At 38.7% G+C, this 21,222-nt stretch overlaps 1 protein-coding gene across 1 annotated transcript in view; it reads right to left on the bottom strand.

The window, feature by feature from the left end:
* The window catches only part of ODR4 (odr-4 GPCR localization factor homolog), a 606,843-nt gene that overhangs the window by 393,446 nt on the left and 192,175 nt on the right, over nucleotides 1-21,222 (bottom strand). The window contains exon 7 of the mRNA XM_044085317.1: nucleotides 13,370-13,510. Coding sequence (XP_043941252.1) covers nucleotides 13,370-13,510 — 141 coding nt within the window. The remainder of the gene's footprint in view (nucleotides 1-13,369; nucleotides 13,511-21,222) is intronic.

The following is a 21,222-nucleotide window of genomic DNA, read 5'->3' as shown; positions in this document are numbered from 1 at the left end:
TTGAAAGTTTTGATATGCATCTAATAACTATTTCAGATCATCTGCAAATAATAACAAATAAAAATGCAGAGTAATAAAACAGATGAAACACTGGTGCTTCTCCACCGATCTGTTAAAAAGAGAGTAATTTAAGAAATGGGTAGTGGAAATTATTTTGAGAGTTCCTAGAAAAGATAGAAATTTCTTTGGAAAATATACCTAGGAAGTGGGATAAAATTAAAGTGGAGTTTAAAAATAGGGTAGAAGTAAAAGAAAGAGAGATATGGTTAAGAAGCAACAAGAATTAGTCAGCGGGACTAACAAAAGTACTGCAGAAAAGGGAGAATTTCACAGAATAAGAGGAGGAACAACTGCAGAATGCCAAACAGAAAATAAGATATTACCTCAATAATATGCACGAGTTCAGAAATATTGCTGTTAAGCAAATTATTTTATTAACTCCAGAGTACAAAAATGTTTAGCACAATGACTCGGGCAACAGAAAGTAGAAAGGGTTATTGCCAAGTTTAGGGAACCTATAGCAAGGAATCAACAATAGATCCTGTAAGGTACTAGGAATGTTTCAAAAATTTTATGAAAGTCTGTATAAAGCAGAGAAATATGGAAATCAAGAAAAAGTACAAATGGAAATGTTTATGGAAGAATTAAACATGCCAAGTTTAGAGGTAGATGAGGCGGCTGAACTATTAACAGTTAGGATAGGAGGAGATGACATAAAAATGTTGATGTATAACCAATCCTAAGTCCCCAGGAATAGACTGTATTCCTGTGGAAGTTTGGAAGCTAGGAGGGAAAAACTGATAAAGGTCTGGAAGATATTGTTAAACAGTATTTTAAGAGGAGAACACCAACATCTTGGAAGAAAGTGGTGGTGGCTTTAATACTTAAGAGGGTAAAAGACCCACCAGATCCAGGTTCATACAGCCCATTTCAATCCTAAACCATGATTATAAAGTGTTTATGTCTATAATGGCTAAAAGAATGGCAAATATGCCAAAATTGACAGATATGGATCAATGTGGTTTTGTGGAGGAAGACAAACATTTGACAACATTTACAAAACACTGATGATCCAGAGAGAAGCAGAATGTAAGAAAATATCACTGTTGTTGGTAGGTCTTGATGCACAGAAAGCATTTGACAGAGTAAGCTGGGAGTTTATGAAAAGGGCAATGAAGCACTTGCTTTCCCAGATAAAATTATAAGGTTGACTAGGAGGATATATAAGAATCAGGGGTGAAAATTAAAGTGGGTAGATTCCTCTTTGATAATTTCTGTTTGAGCACATGAACCAGGCAGGGGTGTCTTTCCCTTTTGCTATCTGCATTATATTTAGAACCAATGGCACAGAGGGGCTCCACTGGGAGTGGGTGTGCACTAGCGTTCAGCTCTGAGCCCACTGCTATTCATACTGGTGATGGACATTTGCAAACAGGTCAGAGGGAACAGATTTGCAGAACTGCTGTATGCAGATGATGTGGCATTACAGGCAGACTCTGAGCAAGAACTTCAGCAAAAGATAAGGGAATGGAATGCAAACAAACCGAAGAAATATAGGATGAAGCTAAGTATGGACAAGACTGTAGCAATGGCAGCAAATTAAGGAAATCAGAAGAAGCTGAGAAACAAGATGGAAGACAATGGAACAGGTTAGTATCTTCAAATATCTGGGTGGGGTGGCTGAGGTGAAGGGAGTCTGAATGAAGAGGTCAAAGCTAGAATAAGAGAGGCTGCAGCAAACTGGCACACAGTGTCAAATGTAGTACATGACAGAAGAATGCCAAAGAAGTTGAAAAGTAAGGTGTACAAAAGGGTCTATATTATGTTATTGAATACCAAAAACATCGAATGTTATATGGTCGACACCATGTGTTAAAAGTTGCAAGTATTTGAAAATGAAAGCAGAAATTTCCATTTACTGCACTGTAGTGCGATCTCGCAGTTGGTATATTTAAAGAGTGGGGGGTGTGGGGGTGCAGGGGGCTTGCCCCTCTGCTTAAAATTTTCAGGTAAGTTTTTTCCTGTTTTTGAATTTGTTTTATTTAATTTTCGAATACTTGTAACTTCGAACATATGGTGTTGACCATATCACGCTCGATGTTTTAAGTATTCGATACAGTAATATAGACCCTGTACAAAATAGTGCTGTGACCAGTACTACTATGTGGTACAGAAACCAGGGCAGCAAAGGCAGAGCAGATAAGAAAGCTAGAGGTGATGGAAATGATGCACACTATAGGACAGATGAAGAAATGAGGACATAACAGCAGAAGCAAAAGTAGCACCAACTGCAGGAGAGATCAAAGAGAAAGATTACAGTGGTTCGGGGACGTGTGCAGAAGACAATCTGGTGAAGAAGATTTTGGACAGACAGTAAGATGGTAACAAGAAATGAAGGCATCCAGCAAATAGGTGGAGGTATTGTGCGAGGGAAGATCTGCAACAGTCAGGCATGAGTGTTGAAGAAGGCACAAGTGTGGCACTGAATCGAGAGAGATGGCAAAAGTTAAAATGACAGCCTAACCCTGTGTAGAAAATGGGTTAACAATGACAATGATGACTTAGAACCACTGGCAAAGAAAATAAGGGACTCAGAAATTCAAAGATAACATTTAGGGCGATGCAGTGGTGGAGGGGTTAGCATTGTCACCTCACAACAAGAGGTTCTCCAGTTCAATTCTCGGCTGGTGTGCCTTCTGTGCAGAGTCTGCATGTTCTCCCTGCATTTGCGTGGGTTTCTTCCAGGTGTTCTGGTTTCCTCCTACATTTCAAAGGCGTGCGTCTAGAACACTTCTCCCTGGGCCTCTGCTGAAAAAGGGTTCTGTCCCAGTCAGACTTTTCCAGTAAACACATTTTACATAAATAAATAAATAATGATATAATTGGGATGGTTGTCAAGAAAAGCTGGCTCTATTTGCAGATTATATTATTTTATATACGATACAACCAGAAAAGGACATTTCAGTGCTGTGAAATATTTTGAGACAGTTTCAAATCTGTTTGGGATATAAAATTAATGAAGCTAAAACAAAGGCTGTAAATTATGTACCCACACATGAATTGGCTCAGCAATATCCATATTTATGGGGACATGATAAAATGAAGTTCTTAGGAGTATGGGTTAAAAAAGGATTCTGGCGTGGCAGTTATGGATATGTGAAAAGTGACTAAACAAAGGATAGTACAAAAACTGATAAATTGAAAGCTCTGTTTTATGGACATGGATAGCAAGATACAAGCAGTGAAAACCAGAGGAGAAGTTGTGGACAGCAATTAATAAAGTGCTGAAGGATTTTATTTGGGAAGGGAAGATGGCAAGAGTCCAGTGGGATAAGCTGATTCTTTTCCAATATAACAGGGTAGTTGGGGATCACCTGATTTGAAAGGGTACATCACAGCTACACAGTTAAGGCTTCTATACATAACGCAAGCAGAAGCCTATAATTCAAACTGGAAAGGGATGATGATGAAATGGGGGGGGGGGTCAAGAAACAAGGAGAGACTGGGATTTTGGACACAGATCCTTAAAGAGAATAACAACCATACAGAATATTATATTCATGAAGTAGCAGAAAGCATTCTAAGAACTAAGGCAACACAGGAATGGAGAAGGAGGTTCTGCCAAAACGGATTACTGCAATTAGGGATACAGACAATAGTCAAGAAGGACCTGGAATTTATTGGAGAAAACTGTCAAAAGAACAAAGGTATTGGGAGCAAATAATTACAGAAGGAATGTTAACAGAATGGGAGGAGGCCAAGAATTTATTTAGACTGCAGGCTAGAGATTACCTTCCCTATCAAGGACTGATATCAGAGTGTAGGCAAAGAGAAAGAACTAGGGGGATCCTAAGTGAACTAAGAACACTGGTAGAGTTTTTGTAGAATCGAAACGCTGCTGTAAAAAATGACTAATTAGTAGAGCATATAAAATATTGCATGATAACTATAAGAATCAATCAGAGGACATTAGAACGGAATGGGAAGAGAGACTGGATACACAATTCACAAAGAAACAATGGGGAGATATATGTATATCTCGCAAATATGCAACAAAGTCTATGAGATTTAGGATCTTTGCTTGGAAGTGTTTACATGGGTATTTTTTTATACCTTAGGTAGACTCCAAATATTTTTTTTTTCTTGGACAGATACCAAATGTCGGAGGTGTGATGGGGAAGAAGAAGGTAACTGGGAAAATATTTTCTGGGAGTGTAATGTGTTGGCAGACTTTAAAAATTCCCTGCAGACTACTCTATCAGAAATACTGGGTCAGCAAATTGGTATGACTAAGGAAATGATTTTTTGAGCTATGATACAAAATTGGAATTGCCTAGACATAGTTAAGGTCTTGCTGAGAATAATTATTGTAAGAATTGGAAATCAAAGTCTAAACCAACTGCACTAGAAGTAGTGAATATAGTAACAGAGATAAAACAACTGGAATTGGGATCTTTAGAAAAGGGAAGGAGCAAATTACACAGAAAAATGGGAATTATGGGAACAATACATGCAGAGAAGGAATAAGGTTTAAAAGAAGGCAGGATATGAAAGAGCTATGTAATGTTTGACTGACTGCAACTAGCTAGTTTATAAGTGATGTGTAATGTTTGCAACTAAAACTGTCAATATTGTTTCATAAGTGATAAACAAGAAATATCTTTATTACATTAATAAAATAAAAGAGGGGAAAAAAAAAAAGAAAAATGGAAATTTCATGCCCTCAAACTGGCTACTCCCCAGACTTTGGCTGAATCTTCTATGCTATCCATAAACATAAAAATCAGGAGAGGGGACTAGACACACCCTTAGTGGAGTCCTACACTAACATGAACAAGAGTATATTCAACAAGACATGGTTAAGTGGTTATATGCTGTTCCCCTACCTGTTTCGCCTGACATGCTGCCAGACAATTCAGTGCAGAAGATTAAGGGGATGATCCAACAATGATCTCTATTGCACAGTTCTGGGTTAGACTCCTGCAGACTCCATTTACCTATTGTGTGACTTTCAGTAAGTTACCTAACCAAACAATGCTTCTGGGTCACTGCTGAAAGCAATGCACTAGCGCTCAGTACTTGTATGTGGTCAGTAAATGAAAAACAAAAGCAGGAGCATAACTCTAGAACAGTCCAACAAAAACAAGAGGTGGACTCTGCAAATTAGCTGATCCAGGATCAGTGAATGACCCAGGTGTTAAAGAAGCCAGCTAGGGAGGGTGGAAGAGCGTGATCAAGAAACATTCGTTTATTGGGGGGGGGGGTGCAGCAAGCTCTGTTGTTTCAATGACACTCAATGGAGGCTAGACGCAACTGTGGAAATGCAGGCAGCAGTAACAGCTATGATGGATTAGTGTTTGTGACTGCAGTAGAGAATGTGCATGTACATTTACTTACTTTTTATATATTGTTGATCAGGTTAGTCCCTCTAGGTTTGTGGCCTATTTTTCAGGGTAAACTAAAGATGGTACTCAAAATGTCTAAGGCGGAGTAAGTGCAAAAGATTAAGGCATTCAGTGCCGAGAAGGAGTACAAGGTTCGATTCCTTCCAGATTTATTTCCCGCCTGCTTGACTTTCAATATGTCATTAGCCAGACAGTACTTTTGAGCTACTCCTGAAAAGGGAAACAAGATAGCTTGGTAGTAGAATAATACCCGCAAAATATGTGGGATTTTGGGGTCAACATGAGACTGACTGAAAAAACTTGTAGAAAACGATGTGATGGAGAAGGTAGTTATTGTCAATAAAACAATATAAACAATATAAACAAAAAAAGAAAGAATGTTATGTGATAATTATGTTGGAATGTTATTTCTTCATTTCTTCAATGTGTGGCAACATCTGGTAAAAAGTATCAATTGCCAAGATAAAATAGATTAGGTAAACTATGGAAATTTTCAATTTTTTGAAAAAAATTTCTGTTAAATAAGCTTTAAGTGAAAGCACAGATTTAAACAAATGAATGGAGAGGAGGCATGTAACAAATATGAAACAGAAGACTGTGGAGTAAAAGGGTAAAAGATTTTTTTGAGTATGACAGGTAATTATGTAAGTTTTAATGTTTCAGGAGAAAGACATAGTAGTCACATAAGCTGCAATGTTTCAAGAATGTCTATAAGGACATGATTTTATAAGGTGTGCATTAAACAAAACAAAACAAAAAAGAGGTGGATAAACAGATGAGGTGCATTTTCTTGCTTATAATTTATTGGAAAAAGAGGGCATGGAAAAACTTATATAACAAAAAGGGAAGGAAAAAGGTTATTATGAGAAAAAAAATGTTTGTAGCAAGCCGGGAAGGTTGAGGCTTCATGCCTGTGGCACACGAGGATAAAATCCAGATGGCATAATTTCAGAACAGTACCTCGTGCTTAGTTCTGCGCAGCTTTGAGCATGTCGGTACAGACTGACACTTGTAATGGGAGTGGAAACCCCAGATGACTAGCAGGCATGCAAATTCGCATGTCACGTCATGTCCATATTACTGAATATTCACATCTGATAATAAATTCAACCTCAGCGATGATGAGGCATAATACACAAAGCAGTTTCAAACCCTTAAATGAAAACGGCATGGCCTGGCCAGGGACTCTAAAACTGCTTCATAGTAGCAAATGCATGAAACTGCAGAGTCCAAAGACATGTCCTCTCTAAAACTGCTTCAAACTAACAAACACATGATACTGCAGAGTCCAAGGCCACCTATATCTGTCAGAACAAGCAAACAATTTGTTGTTTATCTAGGCCAGTTCCTCTCCTGTACAAATTGTGATAAAAGTGTATACTCTTTGGATACTTAGAGAAACATACAAATGGGAGATGCCTCAAAAGAAAGAGAATTTTATGCAACTACAGCATGCTAAGATTTGCACCTTAGAAAAGGGAAGAGATCTTTTTCCAGGCTTTCTCCTTGAACTTGTTCATTAGTGGTTTAAAGTTTAAAATGATAACCTTGTTGCTATTTAAGGCTAGTTTATTGTCCAGATCAGTGCATTCTGTAACCACTTCAAATATAGATCTCATGTCTTATGAAACAGTTGTGAGCAGTCTCTGTCAACGGAAAGACGTTTTGTCTTTGTCTTGTTCCTGCTGAGCCCTGAACATTGTGTAGTTCACTGAAGCATTTCCACTATCTGTTCTACACACCCCACCATGTGTCTGACTTAAATAACACAATTACCTGGAAGCCATGTACATAGCATATTCATGGGACTGGGGACCTACATCCCATTTCAATGAAAAGTACTTGTCAAAAACCATCAGCAAAAATAATATGACTGACAACAGGCACCATTTGTTATGCTAAAAGGCTGTAAAATGACATAATATTAGTAATTCATACCTAAATAAGCTTATAGGCTATATGCTTCTAATGAATATAAACAGGAAGTACAGACCACTCAACACACACAAAATGTACTCCCAGTCGACCTTGTCAAATGCTTTTTGGAAATCCACTAAAATTGCCAATTAATGTAGCTTCACTCACATTTGAATAAAAAGAACCCTTATCTTTAAATCTAGCCATGTCCCCCAGCCCTGCCTTTATAAACCCATAATGATTTTGAGCTGCTAGCAATATTCTCTACCATGTTCAAATGAAGTTTAACATTAGAACTTTCACTCTGAATTATCTGAAAACCTGCCCTATCTTTCTGCTGCCCGATATGCATGTAACACTGAGGAATTTTTCATGCCACTCAGATTCAACTACTTTTACTGTTTAAAAATTAGATATGGCCATCAATATTCATTTCGGCACACAAATGAATATTCAGCAGCTGCTCCACTGCTGGTCTGGAGGCGTGATTAGGGCGGGATTTTCTACTGCGCATCCTGCGAGGTACGATTCTGAAATTATGCCATCCAGATTATGAACCAGAGAGCAGCTTGGGTGTTGGAGGAATCAGCCTAGGGAGTATGGGAGTGAATGGCCAATGTTGGCTTGCCCATTCTGGAAGGAGACAGTCCATACCCCTGTAACAATAATATGTACTGGAGAAAAAGGTATGACATTCTCCACTGTTCCAAATAATGATCTCAGAGCAGCTTCAACAGGCATGCACAGGAACATGCACTCCTACAAGTGAAGATGTAGGAATCCTTAACGCCGGGTGTTGTAAAAGGGTTAGGTCCTAAAATGAAAAATCTATTTATGGCTACCCCATGAAAGACTCTTTCACAGAGGCTAGGAATGAATGGGCAATTAAATGCTGGTGGCTAGCTGGGCAACAAAAAGTATACAAAGAAGAGTGGGAAGATTTAAACAAGTATTTTTTTGTGTGTATAAATTACCGTTTCTAAACTATTGTGATCATCTACAAGTATAAAAAAAAATGTAAACACCTTTATTAAATTACCACTTGTAAAATAGACAAATTTACATTTATACAAAAGTAGTCAAACTGAAATAACTTAACATTAACAAACATTATACTTAACATATATTGCTATATATCATATAACCTAAGCAACATTATATAAATTATTCAATTCCTGCCCCCTTTTTTAAACAAGAAACATCTTTATTAAACCATCACTTACAACATAAGTAATCATAAATTTATGTAAATGAAAACAAACAATCCTAGTTGCAAGCATTTTATGTCACAAACCATAATGACACACTCCCAGTTGCAAACATTATACAACACTTATAATTGAGCCTATATTATTTCAGTGAATGCTTAAAATAGCGAATGCTGTTTAATTGACCCAATAAAGTTGAAATCCCTAAATCCCGAACACACAGAACAGCGATTTTTTCCCAGGGAGAAAAATCACTGGGTCATGTTCGGGACTTTGCCATTTCCTCCACTGTAGTGAAATCCTGGAGTTGGTATATTGAATTGGGGGGGGCACATACCCCACATGGGGGGGGTGAAGCCGCCCACTTTATTTTGTGTTTGGATTCTCTCTTTTTTTTTTTTTCTCGGAGCAGTGATTTTTTTCTCTGGGAAAAAAAATCGCTATTCCGTGTGTTCGGGAATTAGGGATTTCGACTTTACTGGGTCATTTAAAAAGCATTCACTGAAATATAGACTCTTATAATCTATCCAATCATTTTCAGTCAAAAATTACTTAACTCATTTAAGTCCTGCCTTCTTTAAACATCATTTCTTCCCTGTATGTATTGTTCCCACAATTCCCATTTTTTCCACTGTAGTTTGCTCCTACCCTTTTCTAAAGATCTTAATTCCAGTTGTTTTATCTGTTACTATATTCCCTACTTCTAATATAATTAGATACAGCAAGGCCTTACCATGTCTAGGCAATTCTGAGACTGTATCACAGCTCAGAAAAATCATCTCCCTCATCACACCAATCTGCCCATGCAGCATTTCCAGCAGCGCATCTTGCAGGGAATCTTTAAGGTACGCCAACTCACCACACTCCCAGAAAACATGTTCCCAAGTACCTCTTCTTTACCTGTCACACCTACAATATTTGCTGTCTACCTGAGGAAAAGTTCTCTGGAGTTTATTTGGGGTACAAAAATATCTACGTAGAGATTTCCAAGCAAAAATCCTAAATCTTCTAAAATATTTCTGAACATATTTTGTGAACAATGTATACAGATGTGAATGCATACTTTATACACACACACGTGTATTTATATATATATATATATATATAGAGAGAGAGAGACAGAGCGAAATAGAGTTTATAAATATATTGGTTATTACAAATAAAACAACCCTACTCTTTTTTTCAGCAAGCATTTTTAGACTGAGAAGCACAGTTATGCTGCAGTCAGTACTGTAAATTTTATTTATTTGCCATTTATTAACTTTGTCACACTAAGCTAGTAGCTTTTTTCCAAGGGAGACATGAGGTGTTATTTATACTGACTAGGGGAAATTTGGTCAAGGCACTGGAGAAGTTCCCCTACTCTTTTTGATAAGTGCCATGGGATTCATTTACATCCACCTGAGCTACCACCAACTCAGGCAGATGGTATCTTGGTTTAACTTTTCATCCAAAGGACAACACACTCAGTAGTGCAGCTCCCCTTAATGCTGCACTACAGTGTCAGTAATGAAAAATGAATCCGATCAGTAGGGGTGGGAACAGAACCCACCATCTTCTGCTCATCTAGCACCAAAGGCGAGTGAGTATGCTATGTGTTGAACAAATACCTGGTGTGGAAATAGAACTCTCACTCTGCTGATCTTCCAACTTGAAAAATGAATGTGCTACCTGCTTGCTTGCTTGGGGGCCTTTACTGCAAATGCACTTGTCAGCTGCCACAGGGCAATTCAAAGTTAAGAATATGAAACCCATCCAGAATAACTGCAGGACATCCCTCCTCTGATGAATTTCAAAGCCAGCATACAACAGAAAAGAATTACTGGGTGGTCAAGGATTCTCACAAAGCCTACTGATGGTGTGATGGGGGCACAGAGGGGTAGTACAAAGGAAGAAGGAGACTGATGGTCAATAGGCACAGGAAAGGAAAAATCACTTTGTCAGCACCAGTGGCATAGAGGGACAGAGGGTCTAATACAAGTACCTGAGTCCAGATGTTCAAAGACCACTCTCTCTCTCATAACAAGGCACATGGGTGTTTTATAGCTTGCACAGCCAGCCTCTAATCCTTAGGCTCAAACACATGCTCATGGAAGGTGTAGCAGCTGTGCAAAGAGCGGAGATGCTGCATCTTCCTGATCTCAGGAGCTGAATTCAAGCAAGGTAACTCAAGCAGCCACAGGAAGGAAGTATGAATGTGTTGGAATACAGAACGAGGGCTTCAGGCAGAGACTGGGAGTGGGATTTAGGTTTGGGGGGGGTTAGGTTCAGAGTGTAATGGGGTACATAAGGTTTAGGGACCAGGAAGGGAGTCTAAGGTCGAATGAGTGGTAGGGGAGTTTAGGGTTAGGACACAGGAGTAGAGTTTTAGGATTAGGGAGTGATTGGGGACTTTAGATTGAGGGAGGAAAGTGCTATGGTTAGCATTAGGGACTGGTAGGGAGCTAGGGTTCTGTTAGTGCTGTGCAGTGAAGCATTGTTGGTTGGGATGGCCAGGTAATTACAAAGGATTAGGTTAGTGAGACTTAGGACACTCGCCAGTTGGAGTAAATGAAAGCCAGCAAGTGTATTATGAGTTATTAGCAAGTGAGACTTGTAGGTTTTTTTTGGTAACACTGGCAATGAATGATCTACATGACAATCTTGGGGACAGGACAACACTAAGTCAGGTGCATTCACCATAGGTCACCTCAGAGGGGGGGATGCAATGAAAATGGGGATGGGTGTTAGGTTCATCAAACCACCAATGGGTGGTATCCTTCACGGTGGGTGCGCAGAAGCATGTATCTTACACGGGGAAGGTATTATGAGCTTCAACAGTGACGTGAATTGCTCAGCCCCCCACCCCCACCCCACACACACGCACACACAGACACACACACACTCAGAGGGTGGGATTAGATTATTCAAATGCTGTCACTGCAGGGCTGCTGGTGAAAGCATAAATCACCCTCATGGCTGCCTGCCATGGATCTGGGTAAAAGCAGACCTGAGGAATGAATGAGACCTAAACGACTGCAGGCATGGAGGCAAAAGGCACCTAGGGAAACATAAAAAAAAGAAAAGTAAAAACATGACATAAAAGCAGAAAGAAAAGAGTGACAGACTATGCAAGACTTTCTAAGATTACAGAATAAGCTTTTCCTTGCAATCACAACAAATCAATCGTCGATTCCCATCAAAAATAATCTACGTACTTATATACTGTGTATGTGTATCTGTATGTACATATGTCTGTATATGTATATATTCATAAATATAACATACAACACACACACGCACACACACACACACACACACACACACACACACACACACACACACACACACACACACACACACACACACACGTCAATGTAGTATCACTCCCTGGATGTCCTACTCGCTCAGAAGCAACATGCAGAAGAAATCTAACAGACTGCACAATCGGTCAAAATTACATAAAAAAATTAAACAATTTTTGTAAGGTGGGGCAAGCTCCCTTGCATCTTTTATACCCCTGCTGCTTATACTGAGATGGCACAATAAAACCCAACAATCTGATGATCTCACACCAAGACCAACCCCACACATTCCACAAAGTATGAATCAAACAAAATATTCAGCATTTCACATTACAAGTAAACAGTAGTTTAACAGAATATACTGCATTCGTTTTAGACATTTTGATGAAGCCCTTGTGAAATGTTATAGGACAAAACTAAGTGGGATTTCGAAGTCCTGGTCACTGCTTTGTTTTTTTTTTATGTGTATATACACACACACACACACACACACACACACACACACACACACACACACACACACACATATGAGTCTACTTCAAATCATCGAAGTTGCAGAACATCGAACCTAACATGATCGAAGACCAGATCATTGAAGTTCTGCAACATGAAATGATCTGAATGGAGATTACCGTACATTGCGGAATGGGAAATTTACTGTTTTCCTCGCTGTAATGTGATCTCGGAGTTCGTATATTTAAGTAGCAGGGGGTGTGGGGGGTGCAGGGGTGCTTGCTCTCCTGCAAAAACATAAAACAAGGCTTGTTTGCTAGTTACATTTTTTAAATTTAATTTTTGATGTTGCAGAACTTCGATGATCTGGTCTTCGATTATGTTAGGTTCGATGATTTGAAGTAGACCCATATCACGCACACACACACATACACATACGCACACACACACACACACACACACACACACACACACACACACACACACGTATGTGTATGCATATGAACCAAAGGGTACAAAGGTCACACAGACAAACTATTCAGTAAAAACTCTAGAAAGACCCAACTAAGCTAGAGTGGATAATATCTTAGACCTCCCTCACTCTCTTTTCTCCAGGGTTGATGGGTAGTGAAAAGAGAGAGAGAGAGAGAGAGAGAGAGTATTACATGTCTTGAAACCATTACTCATAACAAGTTAAGTTACAACAACTTCAGAAAAAGATCTTTACCAAATCATAAATGAGCAGAGTTTGAGCAAATCAAGAGAAATATACATATGTTGCCTTTTTAAGTACAAATTTAAAGACGGCATATTTTTCTTGAAAAATAAGTAATGTAAATTACAAAAACTGCATTGCACTACCGACACTGCTCTATTTAAATTAAAGCAACTGTCAGCTTATGTTGGGTCAATACAATGTGTTAAATCCTTTTTCTGAATCTAAGTCTGTACAACCGGAGGCCATGTGGATGCAGCAACTTAAAAATGACTGGCGATTATGCTACCACTCATGGCTATAAATATCAATGCATGTAAACTTCAGTATTAATGCAAAACCAACCTAACTTGTCTTACACAAGCATTTCACACAAAAAAGATTTACCTGGATATTTTTTTCTAATGTTTGAGAAGTGGAGACTTCAGAAACAGGTATGTGGATATCAACAGAGATAGCACACTCAACACAAGGCCAAGACGCAGACACTCCATTTTGATACTTCCAGTCAGCTGGTTTTGGGGAGCACTAAAAAGGAAGAATAAAGTCAAGAATACAGAATTAAACTTCAGTTTACAAGCCGACCATCTGTAATAGCCTTTTAATGCAGTGCACACCAACTGGATGTAATTTCACAGCTTTACTGCATACAGCTGAATGCAAAATCCTTACTTTACATTTTACACTATGTATAGATTGATATACTGTCTTCACAATGACCAAGTGGCTCCTAAATGCTTCACCCCATACATGGGTCCCCTCAAATTATTTACGGTTTGACCTCAGTTATTGTCATCAGGGGTAATATAGAATTATTGACCATGGGGTAAGTAAGGCTGATCTATAACCCAATAGGATAGATTATTTTGAGTAAAAAAAGGAAAACTGTCTAGGCAATGGCCCACAATGGTAGTTAGCCTAGCACTTATCTATCAACCTATACATGTAAAAAATGTGCATAATATGCACTTAGAAACAATTATATGACTAGCTTGAATTAGGCAGATAAACTAGGAGATATGGTTTACCTGAATTTTGGTAAACCCATGATACTGTTGTGCACGTGGCTGGTGAGAAACTAAACTGAATGATGGTAGAAGTCAAGTTGGTAAGGTTAATAATTAAATAACAGGCAGGATGAGATGAACTGTAACCGATTTGATACTTGTAGATGGAGATACCTACCTCTAACGGTACCTTAAAGATGTAATGGCAATGCAATTACAATTTAGAGAAAAGAAATGCAGAGTGAAGCACTTCTGGGGAATGGCAGAGTCAAGATATCTAGAGCTAGTGCACAGAATTAAGGATATGAGTTGTCAGCAAACTGCTTACAATAGAGTATGGTTTGTTTCCTGCCAGACTTTGTTTGCCTACTATGCAATTCTGGAAAAGTCACTTAAGCAGGCATTGTTCCCAAATGAGTCTGAAAAAGGTCCATGTGAAGCAGTGCTTTACCCTGCTTAAAATTTTTTAATTTAAATTTAAAATTTAAGAGACAGCTGTTCTTCCAGTCAGGTGAAAATTAAAAAGGCCCAATCCCTAAAAGTGTGTGAAGTGGTCGATTCAACTCGGAAACCCAAAAGCAAAAACTGCAGCTCAATCTTACCTGTTTAACAGGAGGCTTTAAAGCTTTTTGGAGTTAATAAGTACAGTGGAAAATGACAAATTATTAGGGTTACACAGCAGGGTTTGTACGGGAACAAAAAGGGGGAGCCAGTTAAAAAGGGGTCAAGTATAATGAATGGATACACTATGACGTCTCCATACCAAATTACTTGTGAAGCAGTAACTCCACATACAGCCCAGTTTGGGGGAATAAGTGGAGGAAAAAGTAAAAAACAGCATAAGATTGAAACAGTGTGTGGGGAAAACCATGTATAATGGGACTGAATGTCAATCTTGAATGTAGCCGAGATAGATTAATCCAGTGCTCACTGAACCATCTGTTTCCTGATTAACAACCAGGAATCTAAGTAGAACACAGTGATAAAAAGAATCCTCTACTGACCTGGGTATTGATAGCCATACTAGATCCCTGACTGGACAATAAGAATAAGAGGCAGTTAATTAGACTAGGCCACACTTCTAGCCAAAATGAATCCAAGGTTGAAAGTCCAAACCAAACAATGATGTGGCTGGGCCTGACACAGTCACCTTAACGTAGGGGGTGGGGGTAGAGAATTTCCCTAGCCATCTCTTAACATCAATCTCCCCTGAGGAGCCAGGGATAAAGTTGTGTTATGACTTAGCTAGTAATGCAACATGAAATCCTAGAGTAAAGGGAAAAACAGAAATGAAAATAAATTTAAAAGTGAAAGTGAACATTCCATTGGCACTGTTGGAGACAGGTTGCAAAAGTCTGACACGCTGACTACCAAAGTGTCAAAGACACCATCATGGACAATAGTTAGAAGGCTGGGGATAAAAGGATTTTGCTGCTACAATAGTAGGCCTCCTTTTGCATTCAAGCCTGACAGAAGGGCTTGCTACACAAAGAATAATGCCTAGGTCAAAATATTGGTGAAATCCTTAATGATGTTGATGGGAAACTATGGGCCTTTCTACATTATATGCATGAAATGTCCTACCTTGCTAAAACCAATAATCAGAAGCACTCTGTGAGGGTGAAAATATTAGGTATCGAAGGTAAGATACTGAAATACACATCACTAAACAGTGTAGATCATTAGCCAGTCCCATGAAGGGATATGGGCCTTCCCACTGGAAGCCACTGGCAAATCAGGTAGAGGGATGAATAGTGCAAATATGCCTCACTAAAATTAATAATGGCCAATCAAGTGCTAGGATTACAAGCCAATGCGTTGGAAATAAGGAATGAAGCATTCTATAAGGTGAGTAAAATAATAAAACCCCTTAGTGGATAGTTGGCTATATGAAATACCTAGCAGTTAAGGACAAACAGTGGACCTGAATTACTAGCTTTCTCACAAACTTTTAAGGGATTTCCTGAATGTCTCCTATGCATGTTTCTAACTATTACTGTTAATATGCAATGCAGTACCCTAATTTTGTCAAAATATGTCTCCCCAAGATATGGTGAGCTGAGGGCCACATAATGTTACCACAGGATAAGCCACTAGAGTTTGAAATGAATATACATGAAACAGGTCTGATCAATCAACAATGGCTATGGTTAGTCACAAATCAAACCAGTGAGGGGTTTAACAGCCAACAACAGCTTAACATCCCTTAGCCATTGGTGAATCCTGTGGATGGAAAACTCACAAGCAGCGACTGCACCTCAATCGGTAGTACACTCAATTTTGGTGCTGGAAAATAAGAAGGCTGTGGGTTCCATTTCCACTCCAGGTGCCTAGATTAATTTTCCAGTACTGACACTGTATATGTGCAGTATACTCCTGTGTGTGCCATCCTTTACACGAAATGTTAAACCAACGACCAGTCTGCCTGAATTGGTAATAATTCAGGTGGAAGTAAAAGATACCACAACATTTACTGAGAACAAGATGGGAGGTTCGCCGTGTGCCCTATACAAATTTCTTCTAGTCAGCATGAACACCACCTTGGGTGTTCCCTGAAAAGAGACTGGTGACCTAGTGGGAATAACCTAGTCAACAAAATGTAAATAATAAATAATAATAAATGTCAGTTGTGATCTTAAAAGAAAACAGACCAGTTGCCTATAGGTCAAAAGTCTATACAGATGTACAAAAGAGCAGTGTATACATGTGAGGTTTGAACAAATCTATGGTAATGACATTCAGGTGAAAGAGACTACAGACTCTTGCAAAACACATTCAGAAAGTCTGGGTATAGGGCATCACCAAAACTGCAGAGAATGTCACTGTAGAGATGAATAATCTGAAAGTGACGGTAAACACTTGCTGGTGCAGTGAATCATGGAATGTTGACTTGACACACAAAGATCACTAGGTTTCACTGCTCAACATGTCAGTGTGTCAAAACAAACTATGGCACACAGTGTGCAATTTAGCTTTCATTCACAAACTCAGAGCACAGGAAAAGACAAGTTTTATCTTAGCCTTCCATCTTTTTCCTTTTCTGCAAGTTTGTGCGACCCTAGAGTTGACATACATATAGACTGATGGTATGAGACCTTGTCTTCAGATCAGGAGTACAGGAGGATTTGTCCCCCGCTAAAAATAAATATTTTGTATGTTGTGGCTTGCAATTAGTCACAGTAATTCGAAATGGGAAATAGAGATCAAACAAGCAATTACATACAGCAAGTGTACTGAATACAGCACATCTACCAGACAGGCATGAAGAACTGTTGAAAAACCAAGAACAAGAAATGCAGTCAGCTCTGTGGTGTAGAAGATAGATGGGTAACTATGACCTTGACAACTTAGGTTCAGTCAGTAGCTCAGTGTCTTACAAAGTTGTCGGGGGAGGAAACGAATGATGACGCCTCTCCTTTACCAGTGATCCACTGTTCAGTCATCTGAAAATAAATTTACCCACCTTCAGCCATCTCATTCAAGGCTAAGAAGAGTTGCTAAATTTTTCGGGGAGCATCTTTGCATTTTTTCATGTTCTGTTTCACTTCTCATCCTCCAATTTTTTTTTTTTTTTTTTTTTACAATTTCATTGTCTCTCCCTTTAATGAAATTAATTGTCTCTTCTTCCCACTAACGTCTTCACATAAAAGAGGACTTCACTCTTTGTCACACTTTACTCTATGCAATTCCAAAACTAACCATCATCCAGTCCTGATAATCACATTTCTCAATGAATTTCCTAAACCTTCACATCTTCTAAAAGACCTAGACCTTTGTCCCTTGTGACACTCACCAGCAACATCCCAGGGATCATGAACCAGGTCAAGGCAATACTGCAGCCCAGTGACTCCTTCCCTTCCACCCCAACATCTGCACAAGGTCAACAATTTTCCTTGTCAACACTTGGGTTCTCATTACCTGCTAGGTAGGTCATTCACCTCTGCTTCTAGCGGATCCCTTGCACTTCTCACTCTTACTTGTAGGCATCTCATAATTCATTGCTGGAGGATTACAGTCCCATAAAAATATAGTTCCTTTTTTACTGCCCATCTCATAAACATGCCATCAGTCATTTTTCTGCATATGGTTGCTCACATTAACAGCCACCCACCAGTATCCCAAGCTTCATCCTCCAAATGAGAAACTAACATTTCAATCTGCCAGTCTTCTCTTTATTTTCAGTCAGCTCTGCAGTATGTTTCATTTCATCCTCATTGTGAAGTATCAGCCCACCTCTGTCATCATTCAGTCTGTCTCTTCAGAATGTTCTCAGTCCAGGGTTTACATTATCTTACACCCTAACACCACTGCAGCCATGTTTCTGTTACATTTACAATGTCAATGTCTCCTTACAAGGAAAACCTCTGCAACGGATTCATTTTTATACCCAGGCTTCTGGTAAAATACGGCATTGCCCTTGACTCATTCTCATCCATACTTCTCTTTTCTCCTTTATTGCTCCTTTTTATGTTATTATCCATTCCCACTTATCCTACTGCCACAGTATACTAAAGATAAATGCATCACATGCATCTCTTCTTCCCCACCTGCCCCAGGCAGTATAATCCAAAGACATTCTTGTTTGAATCCAACTTCCAATCTATCTTTGACAGCTTCCTTCTAGTCCATGTGTAGATGCAGGCAGTTCTCTCTGATCCTTCTATATAGCTTTCCTACACACATACTTTTCTATTTCCTTCTCAAAGTACCTGTTCCTCAGTCACTAAATTAATTTCCTTCCTCTGCACATGAAAGAGCTAGCACTTCTGAGAAAGCTACAGTTTTTGTGTACCTTCTTGCAAAACTCAACAAACTCTACTGCCCTCTATACCACAACTGTGTGTCATCTGTCAAATACTTTGTACTCAGCTGCACAACCACAAGGGGCACATCCCTATTTTATGACTACTTTTAACAAGACCTGATTTGTTCTAGCCAGTTTCTGACGCAACAAAGCCTCTACCCAAATTCAACGGCTTCTGCCTTTCCTAACTTCTCACATGACATCTCATGTTAACAGCATCTAAATAAATCAGATTCCCCCATGTCTTTCCTTTTTCCTTCTGACACATTGCTGATATTAAACAAAGTTTATTTACTATAGATATATTCTCAACAATATTTTTTTTTTTTTTTTTTTTTTTTACATATGTCCATAGGATGTTGTGTGAGGAGGAGTTAAGGAGGAACCTAATAGTAGGTAGAATAGGGAGAGTGTTATCAGAGGAAGTAATAGAGGAAGAGTAGAAATTTTTAGTTTGATTTGTGGGTAGGTGAGAACAATAGTAACTTTGTTTTCTTGGGGTTGAGGGTAAGCAGGGATCAGAACCAGTGCAAAACAGGAAACTTGTCTTGGCAGTGACAGGAGTTCAGTCTGAGAGGAGAGAGCAATTGTTTGAATTGGAATCATCTGCATATTGTATGCAGGTAGTGTTTGGAATAGCTGACTAGGATCTTAGGTTGTTCCCATTTATTCCAGGATTTATTTTGGGGAGTGATTTTTTGCTTATTATTGTTGTGTATCTAGTATGCTGTTGAATTTAGAATTTCTAATAGTGCTTAATTTTAAAGATGGTTTTTGGTCTAGTATGGATAGAGCAATGAATTAAAGTCAGAGTTGACTGATCTTAGTTGAATTAGTTTTTAGTTGGGACATTTCTAAAGGTGGTTTTGAGCAAGAGGTTTTGATGGTGAATTGTGATTGATCGTGAGGTTAGGTGGTAGGGATCAAGGCTAGGTATGACGAGCCTGGATTATTTGTAAGGAGTATGGTCAAGAGGATCATCTAGGATGATTTAACTGATAGGTTTGTTGGGGGATCATAGTAAGAAGTTAGCTTCATTATGGGTTCCTTTTGTTGGTTTTATGGGTTCTTGGGTTACTGCTAATGAGTTGTTTTAAAGCCATAAAGGTTTATGTGGAGGAGGGTTAAATTGAGGGGATAAACCAATTGATGATTGAAATTTGAGGTTCGAGGTAGGATGAGAGGTGCACTGGAGGAGATTGCACATTTAGTACTGAGAGCTTGGTGTTTTTTCCAGGAGGGTTTGGAGTGGTTATGATCAAGGTATTATTTAGAAAGAATTGACTCTGGAGTTTTTGTACCTAATACTAGCATTATTTTGTTTTGAAGAAAGTCAGAGATCCAGTAGTCACTGTTTGTGTTGATGTTGGATATAGCTAGGTGGAGAAGGTTGAGCCAACATCATGTGAAGTTGATAATAGCCATTTAGCCTAATTTATTTATCTCATATTTTTGGAGTTAGTTTCAAGGAGATAGTTAGTTTGAATTTATCTAATTGATGGGTTTCAAGGTTTGCATTGATTTGACTAGAGAGTTACAAATACTTCTTGTACTGAGATGAGATTTATCTTTTATCTTGTGCTTTATGTAAAGTTTTAGAGATGATGTTTCTATCTAGTATGGGGTGTGTGTTTTGTTTTTATTTGCTGTGGAGTCTAATTAGTTTTGATTGATGGATCTAACAGAGAAGAGAGGAGCTATTAGGTATTTTGATTGATATTTAACTTAAAGTGAGCTATTCTATGGTATTTGGTTGTTGATAGTTTTTACATGTGTGTTAAAGAGAGATGGTATTGAGAGAGTGGATAGTTTTGAGTACTTAGCAGATTAGAGGGGAATGAATAAAGGTGATATACTAGTAGTGATGTACTTAGAGGTAATTGAATAAGGGTATTCAGAAGATATTCATGAGAGGCTAGGATGTAGAGAATTATAAGAGATGATATTGATAGCTGTATTTTGTATGCTTAGAGTGGAGTAAGGATTGGTATGTAGTTGTAAGGTAATAGAGGTAGAGAAGGAAGTAGATAGGGTTTAAGGTATATTAGTTGTAGGTTGGTGAATTGTTAGATAGGGAGATTGGGAGATTTTTGGTTGTTGGTGTGTGTGTTTAGTGTTGGGTTGTTTTGTAGTGTTTGTTGTGAGATATGTAGGGGTGTGAACTGTAGTCTAGTAGGGGTATAAAGGTAGGGATGGGAGGGCGGGGTGAGAGGTGGGAGGCCAGCAGGGCCCCGAGTGAGAAAGCAGGACTACTGGTGTCAGAGAGAAGTAAAAGAGTGAGAAGCAGGGATTTTATGTGTGTAATAGAGGAACAAGAAGTATGCAAGAAGGGTAAGTATGGAAGCAGAGGAAAAGCTAGAGAGAGAAAAAGTAGGTTAAAAAAGATATATAAAGGGGTGAAAGAGGTGATAGATAGAGGAGGTGAGAGA

This window comes from Protopterus annectens, chromosome 10.part0, assembly GCF_019279795.1.
Source record: "Protopterus annectens isolate FY-2018-M chromosome 10.part0, PAN1.0, whole genome shotgun sequence".
Classification (NCBI taxonomy): Eukaryota; Metazoa; Chordata; order Ceratodontiformes; family Protopteridae; genus Protopterus; species Protopterus annectens.
Note: the sequence above shows the minus strand (reverse complement) of the source record. Positions and strands in the feature narration are given on the sequence as shown.